The 27,279-nt window shown below is 38.2% G+C and overlaps 1 protein-coding gene across 2 annotated transcripts; it reads left to right on the top strand.

Moving 5' to 3' along the window:
* Positions 1-66: 66 nt before the first annotated feature.
* Positions 67-26,637, top strand: TRAPPC11 (trafficking protein particle complex subunit 11). Of its 2 annotated transcripts, XM_005500174.3 has the most exons (29): positions 68-478; positions 1,462-1,631; positions 2,634-2,704; positions 3,531-3,645; positions 5,716-5,815; positions 6,542-6,615; positions 6,846-6,942; positions 7,775-7,908; positions 8,269-8,416; positions 9,255-9,348; positions 10,555-10,634; positions 10,741-10,819; positions 10,917-10,971; positions 12,428-12,573; positions 13,722-13,783; positions 13,886-14,018; positions 14,717-14,847; positions 15,350-15,505; positions 16,093-16,280; positions 16,942-17,090; positions 18,567-18,688; positions 19,344-19,463; positions 19,822-19,887; positions 19,984-20,140; positions 21,782-21,890; positions 22,621-22,712; positions 23,611-23,744; positions 24,111-24,278; positions 25,697-26,637. In XM_005500174.3, the coding sequence occupies exons 1-29, from the start codon at positions 275-277 to the stop codon at positions 25,739-25,741; spliced, it is 3,399 nt and encodes a 1,132-aa protein (XP_005500231.2). In that variant the 5' UTR covers positions 68-274; the 3' UTR covers positions 25,742-26,637. The 2 variants fall into 2 exon arrangements, 1 of the variants encoding a protein (XP_005500231.2); XR_010472237.1 differs by lacking the exons at positions 23,611-23,744; positions 24,111-24,278; positions 25,697-26,637 and having other exon boundaries at positions 67-478; positions 21,793-21,890.
* Positions 26,638-27,279: the final 642 nt, after the last annotated feature.

Raw genomic sequence — 27,279 nt, 5'->3', positions numbered from 1 at the left:
TCCGATGCCCGGCACTCGTTTCCTGAGGCGGTGGCTCATCCTTCGCTCCGCCCGCCGGCGCCTCCCGTGACCCGCGGCAGCTCCCGGTTGTGCTGCCCGTGGCTGCGAGCGGCGACTGGGGGGACGTGCCTGACACCGGGTCAGAGCCCGGCAACGCAGCGGAGAGCTCCTGCCGCCGGGCTGGGCCGGGGAGGAGCGGCTGGCCTGGGCCGCCGAGGCGCCGCGCTGAGAGTCGCCCTCCCGCCGCCTCGCAGGCTGCCAGCCCGGGCGCAGGATGACCCCGACGCAGTGGGACTTCCCAGTGGAGCTGTGCTGCCGGCCTATGGCGTTTGTCACCCTCACCGGCCTGGACGTGGTGTACAACGCCGTGCACAGGGCCGTGTGGGACGCCTTCTGCGCCAACCGCAGGGCCGACCGTGTCCCCATCTCCTTCAAAGTGCTGCCCGGCGACCACGAGTACCCCAAGTGCAGGACCAAGGTACCCAGCGGCCTGTGCCCCGGCTGCGCCCCGCCTTGGCGGGCCCGGCCCCTCGCGGGGTTCCGGCCTCTGCCCGTGTGGCAGGAGCCGGCGGCAGGCCCGAGGGGCGGGATGCGGGAGGGGGTGTCTCCTCGAGGGGAAGGGCTGTAGCGAGGGCTTGCGCTGATTTACCCGGGTCGCAGGCAGCTGAGCGGCAGTCGCGCTGCTTAGCTCTCGGCTGGGGCTCTGCTGCCTCCCCCCGCTGTTAGAGGGGAAGCCCGGGAACTTGAAGTGTGCGAAAGGCTGTCAGGGCTAAGGGAGAGCCACTGGCGCTGTGGCGGAGTGGTATAGACGCACAGGAAGCGACGGCACCTTAGTTCATTAGCGAGAAGCAGAGAAAGCAAATATATATTGTTTTAAGTACTTGCTGTTCGTTTATTCGGCATTAAGGTGTGCTTGTAAAATCTGAGCTTTGATGAAACCCAAAGTTTAACTCTGCAGAAACTATATATTTGAAATTGGTGTATTTTGAAAAAAAAAAAAAAGTAAAGCTTTTAGGCAAGTGAAATGCAGTAGAAATAATATCTTTGCTCTAATTGCTGCTTTCCAATCACAGTTAAGAAGTAATGTCAATGGGCAATGACATGGTTCTGTGATGCTGGCAAGGAACAAGAATGCTGTTTTTTCCTGGCTCTGTTTGAGAGCCCCCTTTTAAAATAAACCTGATTTTTCATGAAAGTGTGCAAAACATGCTTCTGAACTTGACCTTTTTCTCCAGAGTACCTGGTATCTGCTGTTCTTTGTTACTGCTATCTCAGGCATCAGGCTCCGATGCTAGGCAATTAGGTGTATGTCTTGATAGGAATCAAAGGCTTGAGGGGAATAATGGTAAAGATGACAAACATCTGCAAGTGGCAAGAAAGTAGAGGAGATTCCCTTTCTGCTATACTAAGAAGCCAGTAAATGGATTTGGTAGCTTGCTTTAATAACCTCAATATTTTCAGAGAACATCCTATGAATGGTATATTCCAAAAGGAATACTGAAGACTGGTTGGATGAACAAACACCTGAATTTGGTTCCAGCGCTTGTGGTGGTGTTCTATGAACTAGACTGGGATGAGCCACAGTGGAAAGAAAAACAGTCGGAATGTGCTACTCGAGTTGAAATTGTCAGGTAGGGTTTTTTCACTTGGTTCATAATGTGCTACAAGCTAATGGTAGGTGTGAGTTGCAGAATCCTTTTTGCATTCTAAGATATATAACTATTATTCTTTTCCTGAACACAAGAGGAACTTGAACTTTGCTTTTTAATGTACAACTGACAGCAAATAAACTTCTTTTTAAGAGGTTTCCTTGTAAAAGACATTTAAGTAAAAATAGCCCCAGAAATTTTGCTTACTAAGCTGAGCACAATTATTCTGTTCCATCTGAACAGCTCAGCATTCTCTGAATGGCTGTCGTGGTTTAACCCCAGCCATCAACTAAGCACCACGTAGCTGCTCACTCACTCTCCCCAGGCTGGGATGGAGGAAAGACTCGGAAGAGTAAAAGTGAGAAAACTTATGAGTTGAGATAAAGACAGTTTAATAAGTAAAGCAAAAGCTCCTCACATAAGAAAACCAAAGAATTCATTCACTACTTTCCATGGGCAGGCAGGTGTCAAGCCATCCCCAGGAAAGCAAGACTCAATTGTGTTTAACAGCTACTTGGGAAGACAAAATGCTGTAACTCTGAGTGTCTTCCCCTGCCTCCTTCCCTCAGCTTTATATATTGAGCATGATGTCATACGGCATGAAATATCCCTTTGGCCAGCTGGGATCAGCTGTCCAGGTTGTATCTTGTCCCAACCTTCTGTGCACTCCCCACGTGCTTGTTGGCAGGCCAGCGTGAGGAGCTGAAAAGTCCTTGACTGCTTAGTAACAACTAAAACATCAGTGTGTTATCAACATTATTCTCATCCTAAATCCAAGACACAGCACCATACAGCTACTAGCCAGAAAATTAACTCTATCCCAGCTGAAACCAGGACAATGATACAGCGTGTTGTTCTGTTTGGTTTTATTTCTTATATAGCATTATTTCAATGCTTTCATCTAGACAGAAATCTCTTTTTTTTCTGATTATTCAGAAATTAGAAGTGAAACCTTGACACTATGCTGTGTTGTTTTTATTTTAGGCAAAGTTTGCAGGGAAGAAATACGAAAGTCGCTGTGGTCTTGATTCAGAAAAAAACACCGTTACCTCCAGGTACTAGAAAACTCTGCATGTTTGCAGTGATCTCACTTTTCAGAAGGCCTGATGGACTGAGCTGGCTATCATTTGTCACATTATCTGCAGTTCTTAGTATAATGTCATCTCCATACATTAAATGCATTGTGGCTGCAGGAAGGTGTACAGAGAGGAAGAGTGCTCAGGGCAGTTGACCTTAACATTTGATACTTTCATCCTTGACTATTTCTTATGTCCAGGTCTGTGTTTTGATACACAGTAGCAAAAATGATTTGCCGGTGTGACACACCTCCTTACAGGCAAGTGACATTTTACACCTTACTTGAGATTAAAAAAGCTTTAAAAGCAATGAAAACTTAAAGAAAAGGGTATTTAGTACCTACAGAAGCCGTTGAACTCTGTTTTAATCGATAAAATTCTGGAGTCAATTGGATCTGTGAAATGTGATATGTTTTAATGTATGTTTCTGTAGAGCTGCTGCTTCAGCTGTAGCTGCATACTTTCTAGTGTCTGGCAAACTTTTTTTTTTCTTTTCCCCCTCTACCTGCTATACATACTTGTCTGGTTGCTAGTGCATTTTTCAAGACAAAGGATATTTAATTCTGTGTGACAGAGGAACGACTTAAGTCATACTTATAGGTTGTTGCTAGCTAAGCCATTCCTAGAAAGTTTCTGCAATGTTTTCTACTGGGTGAACTGCATAGTGCTTTGAAAGAAGAATGGATGTGATCATAGTTTTATCTGTATTAGATGTTTCCATACCTTCTACTTGTCAAGCTTTTAGAACTAGTTTGACATTGCAGCACCTCATACTGCTTACTTGTGCTTTCCTTGACTTTACTAGGGGAAGATGTTATTGCATCGGAGAGGGCAGCAGCTTTATGTAATGCCTGTGACCTTTCTGGAAAGTCTCTCTTTGTACTTCCACACACTGATCATCTTGTTGGTTATATTATAAGGTAAGTGACTGTGAAACATTGTTTTGCTCTGTGTGCTAATGGAGATGTCAAGAGAGTTGGTAGGTGGGGATGACTGCTGTGTGACACGCTGCTTGTAGACCAGCAGTGGGTGTATTGTCTGTTTGCTGGAATCCTTCAGATTGTTCTGCAACCTGATGAATTCCACACAGCTCCCATTTTTGTGTGAGGCTGAGTAGTGACTATTGGAGATGGTGCTTTTGAAGAAACATCATTAGATATCCCAAGACATTCCCTTCCTCAAGTCAGGTAGAGGCAAAGTGGGCTTTTCTGCCTCTACACTGGTTTGGGCCTTGCTGGTTTGAAATAATTTTTCCTACATATCTTTCATTAAGTGTAACTCTGTGTTAGCAGGTCTTTATTTTTGCCTCCCCGTTACTTCTTGTCTGTATAGGTATCTCTCTGTTTATTCTAAGTGGCATTTATCTGGTTGCAAATATTGTGTCTTTCTCATTTTTTTTACATTTCTTATGCTTCCTGTTTTAATATTTACAGGGAACATAGCTTCAAATAAATTATGAAGGCCTTTCAAAAACAGAACAGGGAAAGGAAGACAGTCTTGTGTAGACCTAAAAAGGAGGGCTCAAACTAAGGCAAATCATGGTTTATTAAAATTAGTTTTAATTTTTCCAGATATGCTCAGGGAGAGGAGTCGTCGTGGCCTGAGAGTCTAATTCTTCCTTCTCTCACCCTCGTATTTATGTATAAACAATAAAGTTCTCAACATAAATCAGTGCTGTTATTGTATCTGTGCTGCTCATAAACAATTACTAAAATTGAACAAAATAAAGTAACTGTTACTTCTAGGTTTTCATGTTCTACTCAGTGGCAAAGAGGGAATATTCGCTGCATGTTAACTAGTGTAAGCTTTTGCAAACTGCATATAGTTGCCTTTTGATACAAGATTTGCAGCTGTCTCCAAGTTTATGAAGGTGAGGCTATATCTTTAGGGATTATTAGCTCTTCATGCACATTAAAAATGTTTGAGCATATAAACATGTCAAAATTCCTGGTATTAATATTTTTAGTTTGATATTTTTAATTAAGATTTCATAGCAGTAAAAGAGAATTTTTTTTTTTAACCTTTTGGACTGGCTTGTCTTTTCTCATACATGCACAATACACTGCTAAATTAAGTATGATAGGTAGACTTAATTTATCTTGTCTACCTTTTGTGTCTGAGCTCATAGTTAACAACTGCTGTCTATTGGTCTGTCTTGTTTTCATCACCATCCTCTGTGTGGTGAGCAGAACACAGATTGTCATCTGCCATAGTCAAAGTCTGCAAGTGATCCTTCCTTGGCAGAGTAACAGAATTCATCCTTTATTCCCTGTGTGTTTCAGTGCTATAGAATGTATTCCTCTCCTGGATTCTGGTCTTGTTCTAGTTGATGTTACTCCTCATGATTTGATCATATGCTTCTCAGGTCCTCCTCAGGCTCACACTGTATTCAGTGTTCTGGGCCACTGTCGTTCTCTTCTCCCTCTATGACTTGCCTTGGGCTATTTATCTTGAAAATACAAGTTCGACTGTTACCTCTGCAACCCAGGTAGCTGTTGATGTTTGGACAGAATGATGAAACCTTGTCTGGGCCCTCATAATTTTATTTACTGCTATTTTTTCCTTCCCAGTCCTTCCCCCACTGTCCAGCAAATAAGATCCTGACCTGCTCAGACTTATCCCAGGAGCCTCTGCAAAATTTGCTTGTTTTGTATGAGGCATCTCCTCACTTTCTGTTGCTTTGCAAAAGCCTAACAGCTTATCCTCAGACTTTTTCATGTTAAATACTAGAGATTGCTGTGTGAGTAATCAATTCACCAAGCTCTTGAATGTACTTGTTCTACTTTGTGCTCTCCCTGTTTAACGCTTTGTGTGAAGATCTTTTGTCCGCAAACTCTTACCCTGTGTGGTAACTTGAAGAGTTTAGTAAAACCTCAAGTTTCTTTTGCCAGCCTTAAAATAAGCATGATTAAAAGTAACTTTTTCTGAAGTTCTTAGATTCTTTGTATGTGGGAAAAACTTAGTGAAACTTATGAGCAACTTTGTTGCAGGTTGGAAAATGCTTTCTATGAGCATGCACAAACTTACTATTATACAGAAATACGAAGAGTTAAATCTCATAAGGAGTTCTTGAACAAAACCACTCATCAGGTAATATTACACTGTTTCTTAAATACTGTGCAAGTTATAGTGCATGCTAAAACATGAAAATAAGGGTTGTTTGTTTAAACATTTTTTATTCCCTCCCCTTCCAGTTTGAAATGCCTTCTCTCAGTAAAAAAAGTAAAACTGGTTTTAATTTCTGCAATTCTGATTTTGGTTTTGTTTTTACATTTGTCTTCCCTAGAGAAAGAGGACGTAGGAAGAGCCATAGCCCACAAATGAAGTTCTCTGAAATTTTCTATATGGGTTAACCTGTTTGAATATAGTTTTTTAACAAGTTGTGGGAAGTGCTTCCCTTAGAAGCTCAGAACTTAAACTTGCCCTTGATTTGGCTTTTAGCTTTTGCTTTTTAAGTTGTTAAATATCTGCTCAGACACACAACGTCCTGTTACAGTTGCTAGCTTCCTTCCCTTGGAAACTGGGATGTAAGTGTTGAACCCCAGACCAACAATCAACACTGGTGTAGAGATTTTTGGGGTGTTACAAAGCCTCTCCTCTGTTCCAGAGTGAAAGGCTTAGAATAGATTAAGTCTGTTGAAAGATCACAGCTGTGTCATGGTGGCAGAGAGAACTATTAGGAAACAGTTGCATAATCCGTTTTTCAAGTCTCCTGGTATATTATGTAAACCTGTGAAATTACCACCTGTGTCTGTTTTGTATGTAACAGGTATGTTCAGGTGTTTGTGAATGATGTACACTGGTTGTGTCTTGCAGCTTTTATTTGTTAGACACCAGTTCAAAATAGCATTCTTCAGTGAGCTGAAACAGGATACGCAGAATGCTCTCAAGTAAGATTCATATAATCGTCTCCCACCTTTTCTATCCCAAATTACTGCTAAGACATAGACTATGATGAATATTTTCTTGAATGCAAAATTATTTAAACATGTATGTAAGGAGTGAGTTCTTCACTGTGAAGAACACTCTGATTGGAAGGCTGTTTTTTGCTGTCAGCAATCCTGTCCTTAAATTCTATTATCTTAGATGATTTAACTCTAATTTAAATATTTCTGCTTAGAAATTACAGAACTGCCTATAATCTTGTGCATGAATTGAGGGCTCATGAAACAAACATGCTGGAAATCAAGACCATGGCAGGATTTATAAACTACAAGGTAACAAGTGTACTTCTAATCTTAGGCAACCTTTACTTAAAAAGAAAACAAAAAAACCTCCACAAAAATGTTGATGCATCTTTAAATGTTGATGCGTAAAGTTTTATGGATGAGAAATGGCTATCAGCAGAATACCAGTTGCAGTCAGACTTGCAAAGACTTCTGAGTTCCACACAAAAGAAAGATCCTTAGCTGAAGTTTGGGAGTATCTTGAAGGACTCGCATTCATTTGAAATGCAGTCAGCTGAAATACTAGACTTGCTCTAACTCTCACTCTGTGCAGCGAGAATGAATACAAGGATTGCTTGTTCCTTGAATACTTTTTGTCTTCTTGCAAAGCTTAAGCCAGTATAGTTCAGTTCCTGCTTGTTAGGAAGAAGAAAGTAACTCTTTAAGAATCAGGCATACTTTTGTGGTCTTTTGAGGGCTTTTAGGTAAAACAAAACCATCGCACCATTCACAACAGTCATGGAGGTGGACTCCATCAAATTCCATTTGCAGACTGCAGGCTTCAAATATAATGATCTCCCCAATGGCTCTGCAGTTCCATCTTGAGTTTGGCTGTGAGCTTCGAAATCTTCCATTGATGATTTGAGGGAGAAAGGGAAGAAAAATAACATTAGATAGAATAGAGGACCATGTGGTTTCAGGTGTAGTACATTATGGTTTACGTCTGTTTTTCTCCCTCTTTTCTATGCTATTTGAGCTCTTCAGAAATATGTAAAAATTGTTTGTTTGGGTTTTTTGCAGGTGGCTTTTTTTTTTTTTTTTTTTAACCTAATCCGTAGCAGCCTACCGGAGTTATTTTTTCTCTTATTTTCATTTTTTCTAGATCTGTCGCCTCTGTTTTCAGCATAATACTCCACTGGATGCAATTGCTCAGTTCAGGAAACATATTGACTTGTGCAAGAAAAAAATAGGAAGTGCAGAACTGGCTTTTGAGCATGCTGCCTGGATGTCTAAACAGTATGTTTTTGCCTAGTAATGTTTCTGTTCCAATTCTTATACAACCTTATGCAGTTCACTGTTTTACTTGTCTAGGCAAGACACAAGTTCTGAGCTCTTTGTCTAAGAAAGAGAGACACTAGATCATAAAAGCTATATGCTGCCATGCCATTTTGCACAGATTATTGACCACTTTTCTCTGGGCATGAGCAGGGTATGACACAAATACAGCCATAGAACTTAGATGCAAATGTCGAGAGAAGTACGTGTCTTAAGACTAACCAGAATTTTTGATTGAAATGTACCTTTCAGTTCAAATTATCATTCTGTATGTGATCTTGATGGCTTTTGTTTGTTTTTGTCTTTTTTTTTTTGTAATAGGTTTCAGGCTTTTGGTGACTTGTTTGATGAAGCTATTAAGCTTGGATTGACAGCAATTCAGACTCAGAATCCAGGTTTCTATTACCAGCAGGCAGCCTACTATGCGCAGGAACGGAAACAACTAGCAAGTATGCTTTGTAACCATGATGTAAGTTGGGAAGGGATGCCTCGCAAGTAACCAGATAGTAAATTGGCTAATGTTTTAATCTCAGATGATAGTGGAATATGTGTAAATGAAATCCAAGGGAAAGATATGTGTTTTTGTGATGCTTACAACATTACAAGGATTTGTTATGTATTGGAAAGGTTGCTTCAGAACAAATGCATTGGTGGTTTTTTTTTTTTTTATTACAAATAATTCTGACATGTTTTAAAAATACTTGTAAAAATAATATACTTTCTACATCTTTGGATGCTTGAAAACTTGTTGTTTTATTTTCCAAGTGTATTTCTCTATATGTACACCGTATCTAGTGACTTACAGGAAGCAGAGAAACAACAGCATTGGTATTGCAGTGCTGGGGGGTGGGTTGTTGCTGATTTGGGGTTTTTTGACACTTGCCTGGCAGAAAGGGTTCCATGGAAAATGGATCTCTGCAGTTGATTAGACATACATGATAACAGTATATAGCTGCTCTCCAGCTGACATGTCCTTATTATTTTAAAATGTGTGTGTTCCTATTGGTGCTATTTATTTGTTGTTCTTGTTAGGAACCAGTTTTTTAAAGGATTATCCAGTTATTCTTTAACAGTAGTTGAGACAAAGGAAGGTGAATGAGGTAGGATGTCAGACTGAATTAATGAGAAGCATTTAAATGGCTGGTAGTACTGAAGTACTATTTTTATACAGGTGGCTGGAAAGGTTGTATGTTTTAAAGCAAATTTCTTCTTTTACGTGCATGTTTATCAGAGCATCAGATCACCTTTAATGCTTTAAAATGAAACACAAACCCTTTTTTTTATGACTGCATTTGTTGAATTTACAGTCCTCTGTGATATATCCCAATCCTGACCCACTGGAAACGCAAACTGGAGTGCTTGACTTCTATGGACAAAGACCATGGCGGCAGGGAATATTAAGTACGTTTCTGTGTCTTGTGTCTCTGACATTCAGACAAACTTCTTTAATTGTTGATCCTACCAGCTGACTGGTTATCAGCAGGTAATCCCTTTTCCACAGAGCCAGATGCAAGGCTGGGACCTCACTCTTTTGTTAGTTGGTGGTACAACTTAAGTCAGGTGCCAAAGGGAAGTGCAGGAAGTGTGTTTGATCTCTATAACAGACAGAAAAAGGGACCTCAGGTTTATGCAGGATCAGGTATTCAGCAAAGTTGCATGGGCCATACTGAAGCTCTGCTGCTGCTTAGTTTCAATTGCTGCTGAAGCTGCCTGTAACCTGTGTGCTGCAGGAATCCTGAAACATTTCTGAAAAATATTTTTGGATTTTCAAATAGATTGAGAGGATGCAATGACTAGATTTTATTCTAAGAAAGAAATTTGTGGTTTTTCCTATTAAGGAGGGTGTTTTCTCAGAAATTCAGACTTCGAATGTGCAGCTTTGAGCTATGTATGAGTACACATATGGTTCTGAGATCTTCATTGACTGTAGCTTTACTTCCCTTTCTCATTCTCCATTTGGTCTCCTGTTCTTTCTTCTCTGTACATCCTTTGGGCTTTGCTGCTTTATGACTGCCATCTTTTAAAGACTTTATTTCATTTGCCGTAAATACGATGCTGTGTAACCTGTTTTATTTTCAAGTGTTACTGTTTTAGAATTAGTTAGAATCTACTGCTAAGGTTGAACAGTTTAAGATGAAGAGAAACTTTACCTGCTAATATATTCAGACTTTTTGGTTCCATCAAGAGTTTATATTCTTTTAAAACCCTATACAGTTTCTCAAATGTTGGTGTTCTCTGCTTCTAGAGAAACATAAGCTTGAATCCTTACATCAGATCAGATAAGAAAAGGGATGCAAATTTCTTAACATATGTGCTTTAAATGTTAACAGGTGCAGCCTGAAGACTAGGTCGTCTTATTGTAGTTTGCTATTTTTGGACAGCTTCAGATAACTTATTTTAAATGAGAGGCAAGATATTTGTTCTAGAATTTCCCTTCTAGAACACAGAGGGTGGATGGGTTCTTAAAGCAATATATCTGTCTCCTAGGCGAAAGAATGTTTGAGTGTGCTTGAGTTGAAGCTTGTGTTACACATATCTTACCACATAAATAGACCTTTGGGTCTGGACAAAATTCTAATTTCATGGATTTTTCACTGTCTTATGCAGGCTTTGATCTTTCTGATCCTGAAAAAGAGAAGGTGGGGATTTTATGCCTACAGTTGAAAGAGAGAAATGTCCTTCACTCTGTAAGTTTTATTCTACACACACACACAAAAAAAAAATTAATCTGTTTTCTAACATTATCCTAATGTTTGCATATATAATGATAACAGTAATGGTTTTATCTGTTAGGAGCTAATAATCACTTTGTTGAGTAATGCTGTCGCACAGTTCAAGAAATACAAATGTCCAAGAATGAAAAGTCATTTGAGTGAGTATAGACAATCAGATGCATTTTTAAAAATAAATTTTGCAGAGACTTTTGGTATTGATCTGATACATTTCTTTTTATTTTTCTTTTTTTTAAGTGGTTCAAATGGGAGAAGAATATTACTATGCTAAAGATTATGCCAAAGCTTTGAAGTGAGTACCATCCATGATTGCTTCTTTCACGTACTATTCTTCTCACTAAGACCCCATGTCTTACTGCTATGGAGTAATGTTGAAAGCTCATCTAAAGTGCACATAGTACCTGGATTTGATTGAAGCATGAGCCTTGGAGTCTATGAACTCCACTTTTATCAAAGAAAGCAAAATGGCTGTGATGAGTCAGTTATTAGAGTAGAAAAACTTCCTGCTGTGAGATGTTGTGGTAATTTGCCTTATAGGACAAATTTATTTATGTAAAATTTCAATTACTTATTTATTTTCAGCTCAGTGATTGTGTGCTGTCTTTCTCTCTCCCCCAGAAGCTGTTTCTGAAACTTGACTGCTACTGCAATGAGAATATAGTTACATTTAATTACAGACTTCATAGTTACAAGATTTAAAAAATACAGAAATGTAGCTGAATTTCATTTTGTTTATATGCCAGGGAATTAGCAAAAGGAATTATTTTATTGGTGCAGTTTTCTACTATTAATGACTACAGAGGTAGGAAAGCTTAGTGCTGAGGTACAGCTACCATATTTTCTGAAGGATGTGTCTTACACTTAGGTTTTAACTTTATATTTTTAAGGGGAAACAGAATCAAGCTCATGTTCAGTAGGAGTCCCACAACATTTTCATTAATTAGGTTTCAAAGGTCACATGTTGTAAAGTGAGTATGTTTGAGGTAGGACAGATGTGTTTACTGCTGTTTCCAGCTCACTGGAACCTGTGTGGAGCAGAAGATAGGTTAGGATAAGCAGATCAATTTGTATTAAGCCAAATTTTTGTACAAACAAACATTTCTTACTTAGGTTTCAGCAGATTTTTCTGAAGTAGGCAGAAACTCCTATCTTGAATAGTTAAACACAGTTTAAAAAAATCGCTTTGCTAATAATAGCAAACATTGTTTAGTATTAAAACCATATTAAGGTGTGCAGTTTTGCTTGATAGAGATTAATATATTTAGTGTTTGTAGGTCTTTGAAGCTCTTGAAGGGAGCAGGGGATAGGAGGTAGGAGGGAAAATAAATGTTGCAGCTTAAAGAACATTAAAATTCTTCAGTTTGGAAGGGGACTTTGTCGTGGGGTTTTGGTTTTTCTCAAAACTTACCACATACTCAGCAGTAAGGCTTATTTGTAGTGCAGTGCTGGGCTAAGACCCTTCTGTCCAGTTGATGTTTTACTAGTTCTTTATGTGAAGGCAGGTGAGATTTCCTGTTGCCTTGTGAAAATTGTTCTAACCTGAAATAGAAAATTCATGAAATAAATGTTTCTTTGCAATGATTTCGTGCTGTTTCCAATATATCATTGCCATATGTAAACAGTAGACTTGATTTGAATCTAGCATTTGTTTTAGTGAAGATGTTTTCTATTAATGGTACCAAATAAATGCAAGCTTCTAAAAATACTGGTGTGTATAACCTGTTTTTTCTCAATTTACTGTGTTGCAGGCTCTTGGATTATGTTATGTGTGAATATCGCAGTGAAGGATGGTGGACTCTTCTCACTTCCATATTGACAACAGCTCTCAAATGTTCATATCTGATGGCCCAGCTAAAAGATTATATGACATACTCCTTAGAGCTACTGGGTAGAGGTATTCTTTTAAGAAATATACTCAACCTGTACAGAAAAATTAAAGTACATGTGTTTGGAAGCCTGACAAGTCATTGTCAGACACAGTGCTTACAGTACTTCAAATTATTTGACTAGAAAATAACTGTATGCCTGTGCTGAATTGTTATTACCTTCTCTCATATGGTGGAAGTTGAATTTTCTTGCTCTTCTATTACAAAATTCATGGCATTCAAATAGGTTGTGTCAGGATACCTGAGGCACAGAGCTTCGTTTGAGACTGTTCAAATAATATCTCAGAAACTGAGCTGTGGGATGGGGGAAGAACTGCAGTATAGCTAAAGGGGAAAACCACTTTTCCTAGTAAGTAACAAAGCCAGCACCATTCTTGTGGACTCAAACTCCCAAAATGCTTCTCTGATTTCATATATATATATTTTTTTTTTTTTAATTAGAACTCTACTGATTAAATATGCATGTGGTATGTTTTAGGGCAAGAATGTGGTGGCTGCACAGTAAGAATGCAAGCACTCTGCTTCATGTAATGTCTGTTACTTGACATTGCAGAAATAGTGCTTTTGTGCCCTAAATTGCTAACTAATACCACTGGTAGGGTAGGTGTGGTAAAAACGGGTTTGCATCTCCTGTTAGCCAGCCAGGCTACTCTGCTTTGTATTGAAGAATAGACAATGAGACAAACCCGCCTTTCTTCATCATTGAGAGAAGAGTCCTTAGATTTATTAGTCCTTTTTTCTTCCTGTCACCTTGTCTATATGTTGTTTGTAATATTATCTGAGCTTGCACCTTTGCATGTCCGAGTTTTCTTTTCCACTGTTTCTTTTGTTTTTAAACATAAATAATAAGATACAGACATTGTTCTCTTGGGGTTTTCCTCCAATAAATTATGAAATGGTTGTCTAACCAAAAATATTTCACTTGGCTCAAGTGGAAGTAGGAGGAAGCACTTAAAATGGGGTAAATTCTGAAAACAGAATGAATCCTTCATTACTGGTAGATGGATATTAGAATTTCTTTTCCCCAGAATGTGTTTTTGAAAGGTGAAATCTAAAGGAAAGATTTATTTTAAAGTGTGGGGTTTTTGGTGTTTGGTTTTGTTGTTTTTAAGACTTACTTCTGTCTTCTAATCTTTGGGTTTGTTCTGTTTGATAGCGTCTACTCTAAAAGAAGATCAGAAATCACGAATAGAAAAAAATCTGATAAAAGTTTTAATGGTAAGTGGCAAAACTTGTAGTGCCCTTTTAAATAATCTGAAGAGTGGTCAGTGTTTGGTAATCTTCTTTTATTGTTACTTGTAATCTTCTATCTGGATACAGAATGAAAGCCCTGATCCTGAACCTGATTGTGATGCTGCTGCTGTGAAGGCATCACAAAAATTGTGGGCTGACCGTGTTTCCTTGGCAGGCAGTAATGTTTTTACAATAGAAGTGCAAGACTTTATACCATTTGGTAAGTAAAAAATTGACACCAGATTATAAATTTCAATATAGTTGTATCTTGAAAATAACTAATTAGGGAAAAAATAAAAGTGTATATCAAAGCCAACAACACTGAAACTTTCATTTCAGCATTGCATTCTTACTATCTAAGAAAGGCAATAAGTCATGAGAGAAGCCAGTGATCTCTTATCCTCAACATTTATTACTAAAGAAGAATCCTTTGAGCGTTGTGTCGGGGGGTGAGAAATGTCTGAATTTCCAGCTGAGGCTACCTATGCCTTTAAACCCAGTAGAAGTAGTAAACCCTTGCTTTTTGAAAGACTTCTGCCACTCTGGTGTGCTTTGAAGTAGGGTTCTGTGGAAAAAAGGGTGTAATGTGAGCAAAGCAATACTCCTCATAGAAAGGGGGCATGAGTGGGTGTTAACTACAGAAGAAGTGTATCCACGTGTACAGGCTTAATTCTTCTGCTGGGCATCTGCCTCACCTCTCCGCTGCAGAGGTTTTGGCCACGTGCTGAGAAGTGGCTTTCTGTGACAGCATTAGCAGCCGTATTTGTCCCACTTACATACAAACTGAAGTTTTAAAAGTATGCACACAACAATCTTTACCACAATGATTTCAAGAGTGTGCTTCTGGAATTTAATGTTGTAGTTTGGTATATTTAATACCTACTTCTTCTTTGGATTTTTATTTTTTTTCAATTCCAGTGCAGTGCAAAGCAAAATTTCTTGCTCCTAGTTTTCATGTTGATGTTCCTGTGCACTTTGATGTATACTTGAGAGCAGATTGTCCTCATCCTATCAGGTTTTCTAAGCTCTGCATCAGTTTCAATAATCAGGTAAACATGGTAACTATCTGTCTCTGATGTAGTAATAGAAGCTTATTATAATAATGGAATAATATCTGTTATCTTTTAATTTATGTTTTAAAACACTATTTTCAAAAAATTACATTAATACTCTAAGTTAGAAATATGTTTTTCTTTTTGCATTATCTATCACTTTTTGTGAGTATATTGATACTGGGTTAAAACTCCCAAATACCATTTGATTACTTTGTCTATTATATCTGTGTTTTTCTATGGAGCTCTGTAAAGTTTCAGAATTATCATTTTAATGTCTCTTAATGTTATTACGTTAATTAATAAAATGGGTATCTTGTGTCAAAGAATTGTGTTGTAATTACTTGCTAAGTAACCTCTGTAGTTTGAAAAGTAGCAAGAACCCATATAGTTTAATCCAGTAACACAGAGCCTTAACATTTGCTATACTGCTATTACTCTCTAAAGGTGTCTTAAGTCTGGATTTATCAACTTTTTTTTCCCTGTTCCTCCACTGTAGGATTACAACCAGTACTGTGTCGTAGAAGAAGCCTATCAAAAAGGTGATATTCTAGAACAGTCATCACAAGGAACGATGTGCTTAGTCCCTGGCAAAACAAGGAAGTTCACTTTCAAATTTGTTGCAAAAACAGAAGATGTAGGAAAGAAGATTGAGGTTTGTTAATTTGTTTTACACCTTTCTTATTGATGCTTACAAAGAACATAGAACTACAAAGCTGCCTCTAATCTGACACCACTTACTAATGTCACTGCAGTTCCAAATATTTGCATTCTTGAAACTAAGTACCAAAAATGAGAGTAAAATTTTATTGTCAATACCAAAGCAAAAAATGATCACAGAAAGTTAAGTATTGCTTCAAGTGTTGTGTGGTTGTTGTGGTGGTTTTGTGGGGGGTTTTTTTGTTTGTGTAGCTTTTGTGGGGGGTGGGAGTCATTGTGGGGTTTTTTGTTGGTTGATTGTTTTTTTTTTTTCTAATGGGCGAGGGATGGTATAGCACTATGGGAGGGCAGGAAACTACAGGATACTACACTGCACACACATGAGCACAGACACTTTTCCCACCACTCTTTTCTTAAATGAAATCCTGGAGTGGTGGAGTATCTTCTGCCTGCAAAGCTGCCGGAAGCTTTTTGGTCATATAAAGGCACCATAAAGATATGGATGTTGGAGAACTCTGTTGTTGCGGGAGGTGGTCTGAAGACAAAGTTATCAGTATGTGTTATCAAATTTGCGTCTGTCAGATCACATCTGTGGATTTGATCCTGGGAAGCGAATCTGGCCGCTGTGTGATCCTGAACTGGCGTGGAGGAGGTGGAGATGCTGCATCGTCTCAAGAAGCATTGCAGGCAGCACGTTCCTTCAGGCGAAGACCTAAGCTTCCAGATAATGAAGTGCACTGGGACAGTTTGACTATTCAGGCAAGCACTATGTGAGTAAAAACTTGAAAATATCTAGGATATAACATTCTGAGTCTCCTGCGAAGTCCTGATCACTCTGCCTAAAAGAAGAAGAAAGACTTGTTGGCACTTCTTTAATATGAAATTTTAATATGTCTTTGCTTAACTGGGAATAAGACATGTACTATCTTAATTCTTTGGGACTTTTGAGACTCTGGATAGCTAGAAGTACAGAAAAAGCTTGCATGGATCTCGGAGCATACCAACTATGCTTTAGTTCTCCCCTTCACCTGACTTCGCTAGATAGACTTTTCCCATATTTTTGTGCAAACTAGGAGGTGTTACTGTTCTCTTACAAAAGCCAGCACACAAAGAATCCCAAAGAAGCTATATTGGAAAATAATTATTAGTGAATAGGCTAACACTAATTTAAATATATTCAAAAGAATTAAATCTGATGGCTGTTGGTGGGGGTGCTTTTTTCTTTCCTGTCAGAACATCTGAACCATTAATGCTTATTACTGGGGTTCCAAACTGGTTTTAGAGTTTTTCCATCATGCTGCTTTTCAGGAATCTCACCTCTCCTAGTTGTCAGAACCCTCTTAAACAATAGGCTGTTTTAATCTCCTTTAAACTGGTCTTAAAAACTTGTTACATAAGAAACATACAATAACAGAGTCTTTTCTCTTAAAGGATTATTTCTAGAGTGCCAAATATTTCTGTTCAGCTCCGTCATGAACCTCCTGCCCTGACTAATGAAATGTATTGTTTGGTCGTGACAGTCCAGTCACATGAGGAGACAGTGGCCAAAGATGTTAAGCTTACAGCAGGCTTAAAGCCAGGTATTTGGGGTTATTTTATTTTAATCCAGCAGTCTGCTAATTGGTGCAATGCAGAGAACTATAGTAAAAATGAAGGTTACGAATGATGAGATACTTGTGGCAAGAGTTAACAGGCTCTTTCAGTTACGGTTATTTTATGGTTATTTTAACCCCTGCTTTTCAGTAGTGTTTATGTGGGTATTTTCAAAAGATAAGCCTATATAAGTTTGAAAGAAAAAATGGAGGCTTTTGTATTCCTTCCTAACCTTTTATTTAATTTGCTCATAACTAAATTTTTCTTTTCCCAAGACACAGATATTTTTCTTGCTGAGGTGAAAAGGTTATCCAGTGCTAGATAAATGTTTTCTTATTATAGTCTGTGTGGGTTTTCTCTCCCACTCACCCCTGCTTTTTCTCCTCCTTCATGGACAATGTGGTTTAGTTTTTAAGCCACTTGAAATTTGGGGAGCAGTGGAGAACTGAGAAGGTATTCCTTTGAATGAAAAGGAAAAAACGCCAACACTGTATGTTTAAGTCATCGTTAGCGGTATATAGTTATTGCTGACAGTTTTTAATATGTGAAGGCAAATGTTACAGTTGGTACATTTATTTGTAGCAATTATCCTAAAATGTAAAGATATTTTTAAGCCACTAACATATAGGATGCAGTATGTGCTATGTACTCTGAAATAGAACCACATGCCCCTATACACTTGTATGGTTCATTAAAGTTAGTGGAGTGTTCTTGAAACTTATTTAATTGGAAGTTTGAGCTTGGGTCCAAAAGCAGTGTTTAATCACTGGTCTTACTGGTCCCCTGCTCCTTGATCTTGACTCTTAACACAATATGCAAGATCAGTGTGGGCTTGCTGATTACATTAAAAGAACAATTGAAATTTGACATTCAATTTATAGGGAAGATAATATATTTTACACAGTGGCAACTCTGGTAAGATGTAGCTTGTTTTGCTTGAAAATTATCCCACACGATTGCATTCTTCTAGTCAACCTCTAATTGAAGAATGGTGTCATTTAACATCTATACATTTCTTGTAATGTATTTTAAACACAGATTTGGAAGAACAATTTTTAAAAGGTGTAAAATCATTAAGCTGTGCTCTTGAAAACAGAGGAAACGCAGAGCAGTGAAACTTCCTTTTTATTTCATATAGAGTACCAAGAAAAACATAATCATGTTGTGTTTTCTATATGGTAGGGAATATCTAGATATGACTTCTGATTTTTGAGATTTTTTTTTTCTCTAGCCTAAATGAATGGATCACATCCTGCAAGGTTTTTATTCCATCGAAGTTAGAAAACTTAGTGTTGTCAAATCTACCCTCTGTTGGTACTTTTGAAAGCTTCTGTCAACCAAATGAACAATGTTAATTCTTCATGCATTGCTTTTTGAGATTAATGTCTTATTATTTTTAGTTATTGCATTCATGACTCAGTGATTTAAGCCTGTGTGGATATTAAGATTGTTTTTAATCCTAGGGCAAGATGCCAACCTGACTCAGAAAACTCAGGTGACTCTTCATGGAGCAGATGCTTGTGATGACTCCTTTCCTGCACTGCTTCCTGATATCCCTGTAGGAGACCTGCAACCAGGGGAAAAGGTGAAGGCTTAAAACCTTAAGAAAACAGCGATCAACTAATAAAAGACTCATAGAAGGACCTATGTTTACTTTCAGATACCTGAACCGATAAATGAAATACTTATGGCATATTTTACCTATTGTTTACTTGTAGTTTAGCATTTCTTTAGCTAGATCCCCTTTTGGACTAAAGTTGGAAATAAAGTGTATTCTGGGATTGTTGATACAGCTAGGAGATAAAAAATAAAATAAGGAGGCTAATCTCAACTGTTAATTAAATGCACTGCCTAATGGACAGTAGCTAATAATAGCCAGCAAGTGTGATTCGACATGGTAGAGGATGAAATATGCAGATGTTGCACCAAAATGAAATTGTGACTAGTAAATTAGAAGTTGGGCATATTGTATATTACACAGTAATGGTTATTTTCTTATACTGTTAAGTAGCAGACAAGCATCAGTATTGAAGCAACTGGAGCTGGGCTACTCTGATTAAAGTCATTCACTGTGTGATTAAGATCATGCACTATAGGAGATTCTTTATGGTCACAATAATACCTATTCTACTATCACCCTCTTGGACTAAGTAAGCTGATTAGCAAGTTTTGGACATCTATAGGCCTAATTAATCTAATGTAGGTACAGCTTGGCTCATACTGTCTCCTTTATTTTGCAGCTGGAAAAACCAATATATATTCGTTGTGGAACAGTCGGTGCAAGAATGTTTCTGGTTTATGTTTCTTACTTAATCAACACTGTCGTCGAGGGGAAAGAAATCCTCTGCAAGTGTCACCGGGTAGGATGTAAAGATGTGCCAACTGCTGGAACTACATCATGAAATGCAAGAAATATTTTCGGTCTAAAGGCTGTGATTCCAAGCCTCTTAGAAGCTTTTCTAGTAGACAGAAAAAATTCAAAATCAGCAGTATGGTAGCCTAATTTAGAATGAGCAGTTTCATAAGTATAATCAGAAGAAAAGTTTCCTATATTTATTCTTAAATATCTTAAGAGACATTTTGCCTTGGGGATGACTTGGTTAAATTGATGATTAAAAGTAACTTTACATGAGTAACCTTTGACATCAATAGTCAGGTCTTAAACTGAATATCACTTTTCTCCCCCTTCTTCTTCCCACCCTTTCATTACCTATACAGGATGAAACTGTAACCATAGAAACAGTATTTCCCTTTGACGTTGCTGTCAAATTTGTCTCCACAAAGGTATGTGTTTGAAAAGTTGATATTTTGGAATCGCACGACTTTCAATAGTTGCACCCTGTTTAGTTAGAAATAGCCAGATCTTGTCTGTCTTGACAGCTGGAGCACTTGGACAGAGTATTTGCAGATATACCATTTCTCCTGATGACAGACATCCTGAGTGCCTCTCCTTGGCCCATCACCATTGTAACCAGTCAGCTACAACTGTCAGCTTCCATGACCCCAGTAGATCAGCTGGAATCTTATGTGGAGAATGGTGAGTTCTCTTAAATTATTCTCTCTGTCAGGAGGATACATTTACATAAGTTGGAAGTAAGGAAGGGGGATATTTTAAACAGCATTTGCTTATCAGTCTCTAAATAGAAAACTGCTTGATGCTCTAGTTGGTTGCCAGAACTCAACTTAGACAGCAGTATGCTTCAAAATGTGGTTCTGCTTCACTAGATCAAGTAAATAGACGTGATTGGTAAATGGCGCCCAAAAATCTAAATATAACAAATGTAAGAGAAAGCACATGAAAGTACTTCTGATATGTAACTTCTTAGGTATCCATATGAAAAGATACTCAATATTTCCAGTGTGTATGGACTGCATATATTTCCTGGAATGCAAATGCTTTGCCACATAGTAGGGGCAGCATCCAAAGGCTAAACTGATCCATGTCCATGAAACCAAAAAATGTGAAGCTAGACAGAGTAGGCTATTTAAAAAAATAAATAAATAAAAATAGAAACAAGGAACTTTTTTTATATATAAACACAGTTTAAAAGCTTGTTACTTAAATGTAAAAAAAAAAAAAAAAAAATTAGCTTAGTGAGCTCTTAAAGACCGAGATCTGTGTGTTAGCTTTAAAGTCAATTAAATTGAGTGCTTAGCAGTAGAGCTCATTGAAAATCTTCCAACAAAACGTTGTCTTTGCATTCACTTAGCCAGAAATGTGAAAACATATATTCAGTCAAAACTTGGAATACAAATGAGGCACTCTGGATGGCTGCCTGATTATGGGGCAGCTGCCCACCTGTGTAATCTTGGTGGTCAAAATCTCACCCTAAGAGCCTTTTGTAGATTCAAGGGTTACCTGGCAAAATCAATTGTTTCCCAGGTTCTTTAATCTTCAAACTATAAGATTTTTATCTTCAGCTCTGGCACATTGTGCTTCATGGCTTCCAGCTGATGCTCCTAAAGAGCTGTCAGGAGGTACGAACCCCCTCAGATAGCAGATATTCAGCTGCCTAGAATTTGGTTGATGTCCTTGCCTCGCCCCCCCCCCCGCTTTCTAAGACTTAATTATTATTTTGAATGACTGAAACTTCTATTTTTCTAACACTGTTTGGAAATAAAAATAAATTAAATAAATAAAAAAAAACAAAACCAACCAACCAAACCAAAACGCTCTCCAAGTGAAAAGGTTGTGGGGTTTTGTGGTGTTTTGTTTTGTGTGTTTTTGGTTTTTTACTTGAATGAACTTTAAAAAGTTGAAAATTCAAAGCCAGTAGATTTTTCTTATGTTCACTCTCTTCCCCACCTCTCATCCATTTGGTTGGGAGAAGAGAAATGTACATGTTCATTTTAAAACATGAGAGACATGCTGATGTTTTGGAATTTGTTGCGAAAGAGAAATGTAGAATTTGAATCAGCGTTATTTTGCTTTTTTTTTCTGCTTATGAACTCTAAATTTGTAATGGCTTGTTCTGTGTAGACATGAAAGACCTCATGATTTTATATATTCAGATACTTCACAATCATTATTGAATTTATTTCTTATAGGTGCAGTTTGCAAAGCACGTCAAGGCCTTTACAGCTGAACATTTGTGTTTGTGTAATATTGGATTTTTAGGCTTGGTGGCTTCTGCAGTAATGGCTTATGCTTTGATTTTAAACAAAATCTTGCTGATAGTTGTTTTACAGACAGGTGAGAGTGCCAGTGAGTGCTTTTGCCTTCGATGCCCACCAGTTACGAATGCTAGTGGAGTGGCAACTGGATGTTATGTCATTTCCTGGAAGAGGTGAGCATCTCTTTGCCTAGATGGGGAGAGGAAACAAACTTGGCTTTAGGCATGATGGTGGGGTGGTATGTATGGTTTGTTTTGATTGATTGATTTATTTATTTTTAAAATCTTCCTGTAGCAAGTGCTGTCTAGACTTTGGACCTTACTAATTATACTGCTTAGCTTGTTAGACTTTTGAATAAATATTTATTTAACTTAAGAGATACATCTTATGTGGTTACAGTTTTAACATTCTGTGAAGCTGTCTTCTTGGCTTCTTGGTAAGACATTAGATCACTTTCAAAGCTGTTTTGTCACCTTCCATTCCCTGATTTCTCCAGTCATGAAATATTTTACTTGAGAAGCCAAATCAAAGGAATAGTTTTGCAGTAGTGGAAACAAATTTCTGAAATGGGAAAGCTGACTGTTTTTTCTACCCTAGATGGGTGGGTTTATGTATTCACTCCTTTTTCCAAGTCAAATGTTTAGGTATATCTTTCTTCTAGTTTCCTTTTTTTAGTTTTAGGGCTGTTTAGCACACTTACTTGCCTTTTACTTTTATCTCCATGCCATGGCACTTTTTTGCTCGCTTCTAACAATACAATATAAGGATTTGGGTTTTTTCTGTCCATGACTAAAATGATTTTAATTTAGTCACATATAAATGATGTTCTTTTGGTGTACTCATTTGGTACTTTGTTGTATAACTTTCAACACAGTTTGCATTTGTCTTTTTTTTTTCCTGTAGAAGTTCACCTGTGGAAAGTGTACCTGTCGTTAGTACAGTCATCACTCTCCCGCATGTGATTGTAGAGAGCATTCCCCTCCATGTTAATGCAGGTAATAGTAATTTGGTAACATACATGTCCCTGTTAGAATTCTAAGAACCTCTTCAGTTTTACAGCATGCAGACCTTGCATTTACTGCAGCAAAAGACTGAAAAATGGTGCTGGGTATTATGGGGCTAGTGGAAAAATCTGTACTGTCGCTTAGACTGCCCCAAGCCTTGCCCCCTTTCCCCTATAAAAGTCAAGGGAAGATCTAGAAGGTTGTTATAGTTACAAAAGTGCATTCACTTAAGCTGTCAGTGGATCGACCTGTGTTATGTGGCAGCGGAGAGGCCAGAGTTACCTCTGCTGATGCCACCTTCCCAGTAGGTTTGTCTAGATGCCTATGGCAAGAATTGTTCCATCCACCCACACCCTGGCTGCCTCCCAGGGAAGAAACAGCCTGGAGAACGAGAGCTGCTCGCGGGCAGGTGAACTGTTTCTCTTGTAGCGCTTTGCCTGCGCAATAGCAGAGGGGGAGGGGAGAGCTCACTGAACACACAGAATTCCTGTGCATTCCCCAGTTTGGTTTCACTTGTACTGAGGTTCTTCCACCGTTCTTTTCTGTTACATTTTGAAGGAGCTTCCTGGCAGTATCTGATAAGGTTTTGGTAAGCTGAAAATACCCAGTATTAACCAAAGTGATTTCTAGTTAGCATTCCTGGACAATGTGTTAATAGTTGGGGGTTTTGTTACTAGATGTTGAGGAAGTGTTATTGAAAAGTTGTAATAAAGTTGTGTTCTGCTCTCTAATCTCTAACTTTTTTTTTCCTGAGAAATCTTGTCAGAAATGCTTTAGATGCCCAGTTATTCTGTCTTTTTCTTCAAACTTTACCTGCTGTTTGTGATAGACTTATTTTTTACATATGGAACTTTAAAATGTCTTCTGTATTACTTTTTCTTCCCCAAAGATCTGCCATCATTTGGTCGAGTCCGAGAATCCCTACCTGTCAGATATCACCTGCAAAATAAGACTAACTTAGTCCAGGATGTGGAGGTGTCTGTGGAACCCAGTGATGCCTTTATGTTCTCTGGCCTTAAACAGGTACAAAATTGTCACATTTACTGATCTTGCCAACTTATAATGCATTGATTAGATGTATGCTGATGTACAGAGAGGACAAACTCATTGTTTTTTAGATGTTTAAAGTATTATAAATTCTGTCTGGAACAATGCATGGATGCAGGCTCCATTTAAATAAAGGTTAAATGGAAACCTGACTAGGAGCCGTTTGTCATGTTGTTTATGGGCAATGTGGTATTTCAGTGTAGATGTAATAGTTTAACTAGAATAGGAAAATAGTTACATTTTTTTCCAACTCCAGAAAATGAAGAGTGTATAAATAGAAAGTAAATGGAAGACTGCTCTTGGTCACAGAACTTACTTGTGTTTGGCGTTTTCTTTTCTAAGATCCGATTAAGAATCCTTCCTGGCACACAGCAGGAAATGTTGTATAACTTTTATCCTCTAATGGCTGGATATCAGCAGTTACCATCTCTTCATGTGAACTTGCTGCGATTCCCAAATTTCACTAGTCAGCTGCTCAGACGATTCATACCAACACACATTTTTGTGAAGGTAAGGCTGTGAGAAGTGTCTTGTGTTTAAAGTCTCGCTGTGGGGCTGCTTGGTTTTTGGGGACAACCATTCCAGCTCTGTTCAAAGCTGAGTGTTCCTAAGCAGATTAAAATGGTAACAGAGGTATTTGCTTTGAAAAGTCTTGGTTTGTGCATTGGTGGCATTAACCAAACTTCTTTAAAAATGTGTTTAAGTGCAACAGGTATTTCATTACAATTAGATGAACTAGCTAAATGTGCTTAGCCTGTCCCTGTCATTTCATGTTTTACTCTGTAAAATAAGTTTTAAAGTTGTCTGTATTTCGAGTACAATAGAATGAGATAAATGTAATGAAATACTTTATTAACATAGGTTGTAGCACTCCTGAAAAAGTGTTTGAGCAACCCGTATGTGACTGGGTTCTGAAACACTGCAGCATCACACATCTCCCTGAATATATTTGAAAAACACATCCTCTCAGTGAATCTCTCAGTCTATATTTTTTTTTAAGTGATGTGACTGAAGACAATTAAGTCATTTCCTGAAAAGTACATCACAGGTTTCTTTTGACTTTTTGAGAATAATTTAAATCCACTTGCCCAAAACAATGCTTTCTCATTCCACTGCAGCTGTTTCCACAATATTGCATTCACTTTTTAGTCAGACTCTTAGCAAGCAAGCAGTCTGAAGAGTTTGTTTATATGACTTGAGATGGACTTGTTCAGACGTCTGTAATCCAGTTTCCAGGAAACAGGCCTGGCATTCTTGCAATTTTCTTATAGCCAAAAGAGATAGGCAGAGCTTTTTATGTATGCTGTCAATCAGTGGCTCTTCTAGATTGGTTGTCAAGATGTCCTCCTAAGTCAGTACAAACAGCTTTTTTCCTCAAAAGCATGTTGTTCCCAATGCTCCTGTGGAGCCTCTCAGGCTTCAGAATTCTGTATTTTTGCTTTGGAGTTGTCAGGACCTCAAAAAACCTTATCACAAAGATGCCTTTTCATTAAACCTTCCTCCTTGCTTTCTCCCATCTCTAGTGATTCTACACAAAATTCCTTCAAGAAACTGTCGGTCTCATTCCTGTTTCATGCAGTCATAGTTATCTGCTTTTTATGCGGCAGTAATGCTGGGAACCCTGATCAGCCAGACCTTGTGCTAAGCCGTCCAAGTGTGTACGGGGATGCTCTTGGCGTTTAACAGGGCAGTCAAGGAGCTGAGGCCTCTACCAAGTACTCACTTGGCCAAACTGAAATTTCAGTTGGATGGTGTTCTCTGTGTTTGTAGGCTTAATGCCACACTTGTGTGCTACAGCTGCATTGAAAAATACAATGTATTGTAAAGCAAGTTTCACAATGGCATTAGCCTTCTGTGTTTGTTCTGTGTGGTTTGTTTGTTTGTGTGGGTGTGTTTTGTTTTGTTTCTAATTCTCTGTTTTCTTAAAGCCTCAGGGTCGTCAAGCAGATGATAACTCAATTGCAGCTGCATAATTTCAAGACCTGTACCTCTGCACTTCAAGAAAATGGGATGTTGCACAAAATATATAAAGCTCGCTTTGGAAACGTGGCTTTGATCAAACCATGAGAATTAAATTTTATTTTCAAGTTACAACTCTTAGCAAAACTAATGTTGTAAAAAAAACTAGTCTTTCTTTAGGAATAAACATATGGGGAAAACTTGGTGCTTAATTTAACAGGAACATTCTTTTGAAGTTAACTTTGAATGTCAAACTCTTAAAAGTATTGTTAAAGCATATTAAATATCTTGAGTATTTAAGTGAAGAAGTGCTAATTCATTTGACCAAAACCAAAAGACGTTTCCATAATTAACAGTAAGTTGAAGTTTCTACTTACTGAGATTTACAACACTGAAAACGATAATTCTTGACAGAAGTTTGTTTGGTGCCACTTGCATTGAGGGCAGAACAGGGTGTGCAGGAGCACAGTAAACTACAGATGGTTACATTGTGCTGTTGGAATTGAGCAGCTCACTGTTTTTTTTAAAACCATCGATCTAAAAGGCATTATTTCTTCTGGGTAAGCCATACATGCAAATCCGAATTCAGCAACAGCTAGCCTAATGAACAGAGAGATTCATTTGGAACATCTGGACTATCCAGCCTGAAGTTAATATGATTTGGGATTATTTTTACACACACAGCTTCTAGATGAAAGGTATGTCTTGGTAGTCTCCTGTGTGAATGGATGTCCTACTGTTGTACAGCTCTGGATGAACTAGTGTTTAAAATACAGTAAATCATGTATATAAAAAATGCATTGTGAAAACTTCAGTTGTTTAACTTTCTAAACAATTACATTTTGATTGCTTGGGAAATACCTTATTTATTGTCAAAGTGGAGTTCTAATAAACAGCTTGTAACAGAGTACTTCTGAAACTGTGTCCCTCATTGCATTGTTTTCACTGCTGTTATGTCATAACTCAGGTCTCTCTTGTGGGCTGATACGTATGTTTGTGGCACTGAAGTAAAAAATAACAGCTGTAATACTTGGAGAAAAGCATTAGAGAAGCATGTAAACATTCCTTACCAGTGAAGGGACTGTGGACTAATTGGCAGCCCTGAAAAAATACGTGAGAGCATATATAACTTTTCCATGAAGTGCATATGTAGTTCAGAGGTTTTTTTCAGTATTAGAGGAGGAAAAGAAGATGACTGACAAACTGTGCTGGGAAGAACAAATGAAACCTTCCTTATTCTTTGCATAAATATCATTAACTAAGTGGCAGTCATGGAATAGGTATCTTATCTCTTAAATTAAGAGTGGAAAATGTATTTCATTTCCAGATTTTATTTTTTTTTTCTTTAAGTAGCCACTCAGATTACAGCAAGTCTGGCACCTCTGCTACTGCTTTTCAAAAGACATGTTGATGCAAGCGGTGTAAGTGTTTGGTGCAGAACTGGGGTGCCTTTTTTCCACCCCCTGAAAGAGTCTAACAGCAAAAGAATGATTTGCATTCCTTTGAGGAAGGAGAGGGCATAAAATGCTTTGGTGGTGACAGTGATGTTCAA

This window comes from Columba livia, chromosome 4, assembly GCF_036013475.1.
Source record: "Columba livia isolate bColLiv1 breed racing homer chromosome 4, bColLiv1.pat.W.v2, whole genome shotgun sequence".
NCBI lineage: Eukaryota > Metazoa > Chordata > Aves > Columbiformes > Columbidae > Columba > Columba livia.
This window is presented reverse-complemented; position numbering and strand designations above follow the sequence as displayed.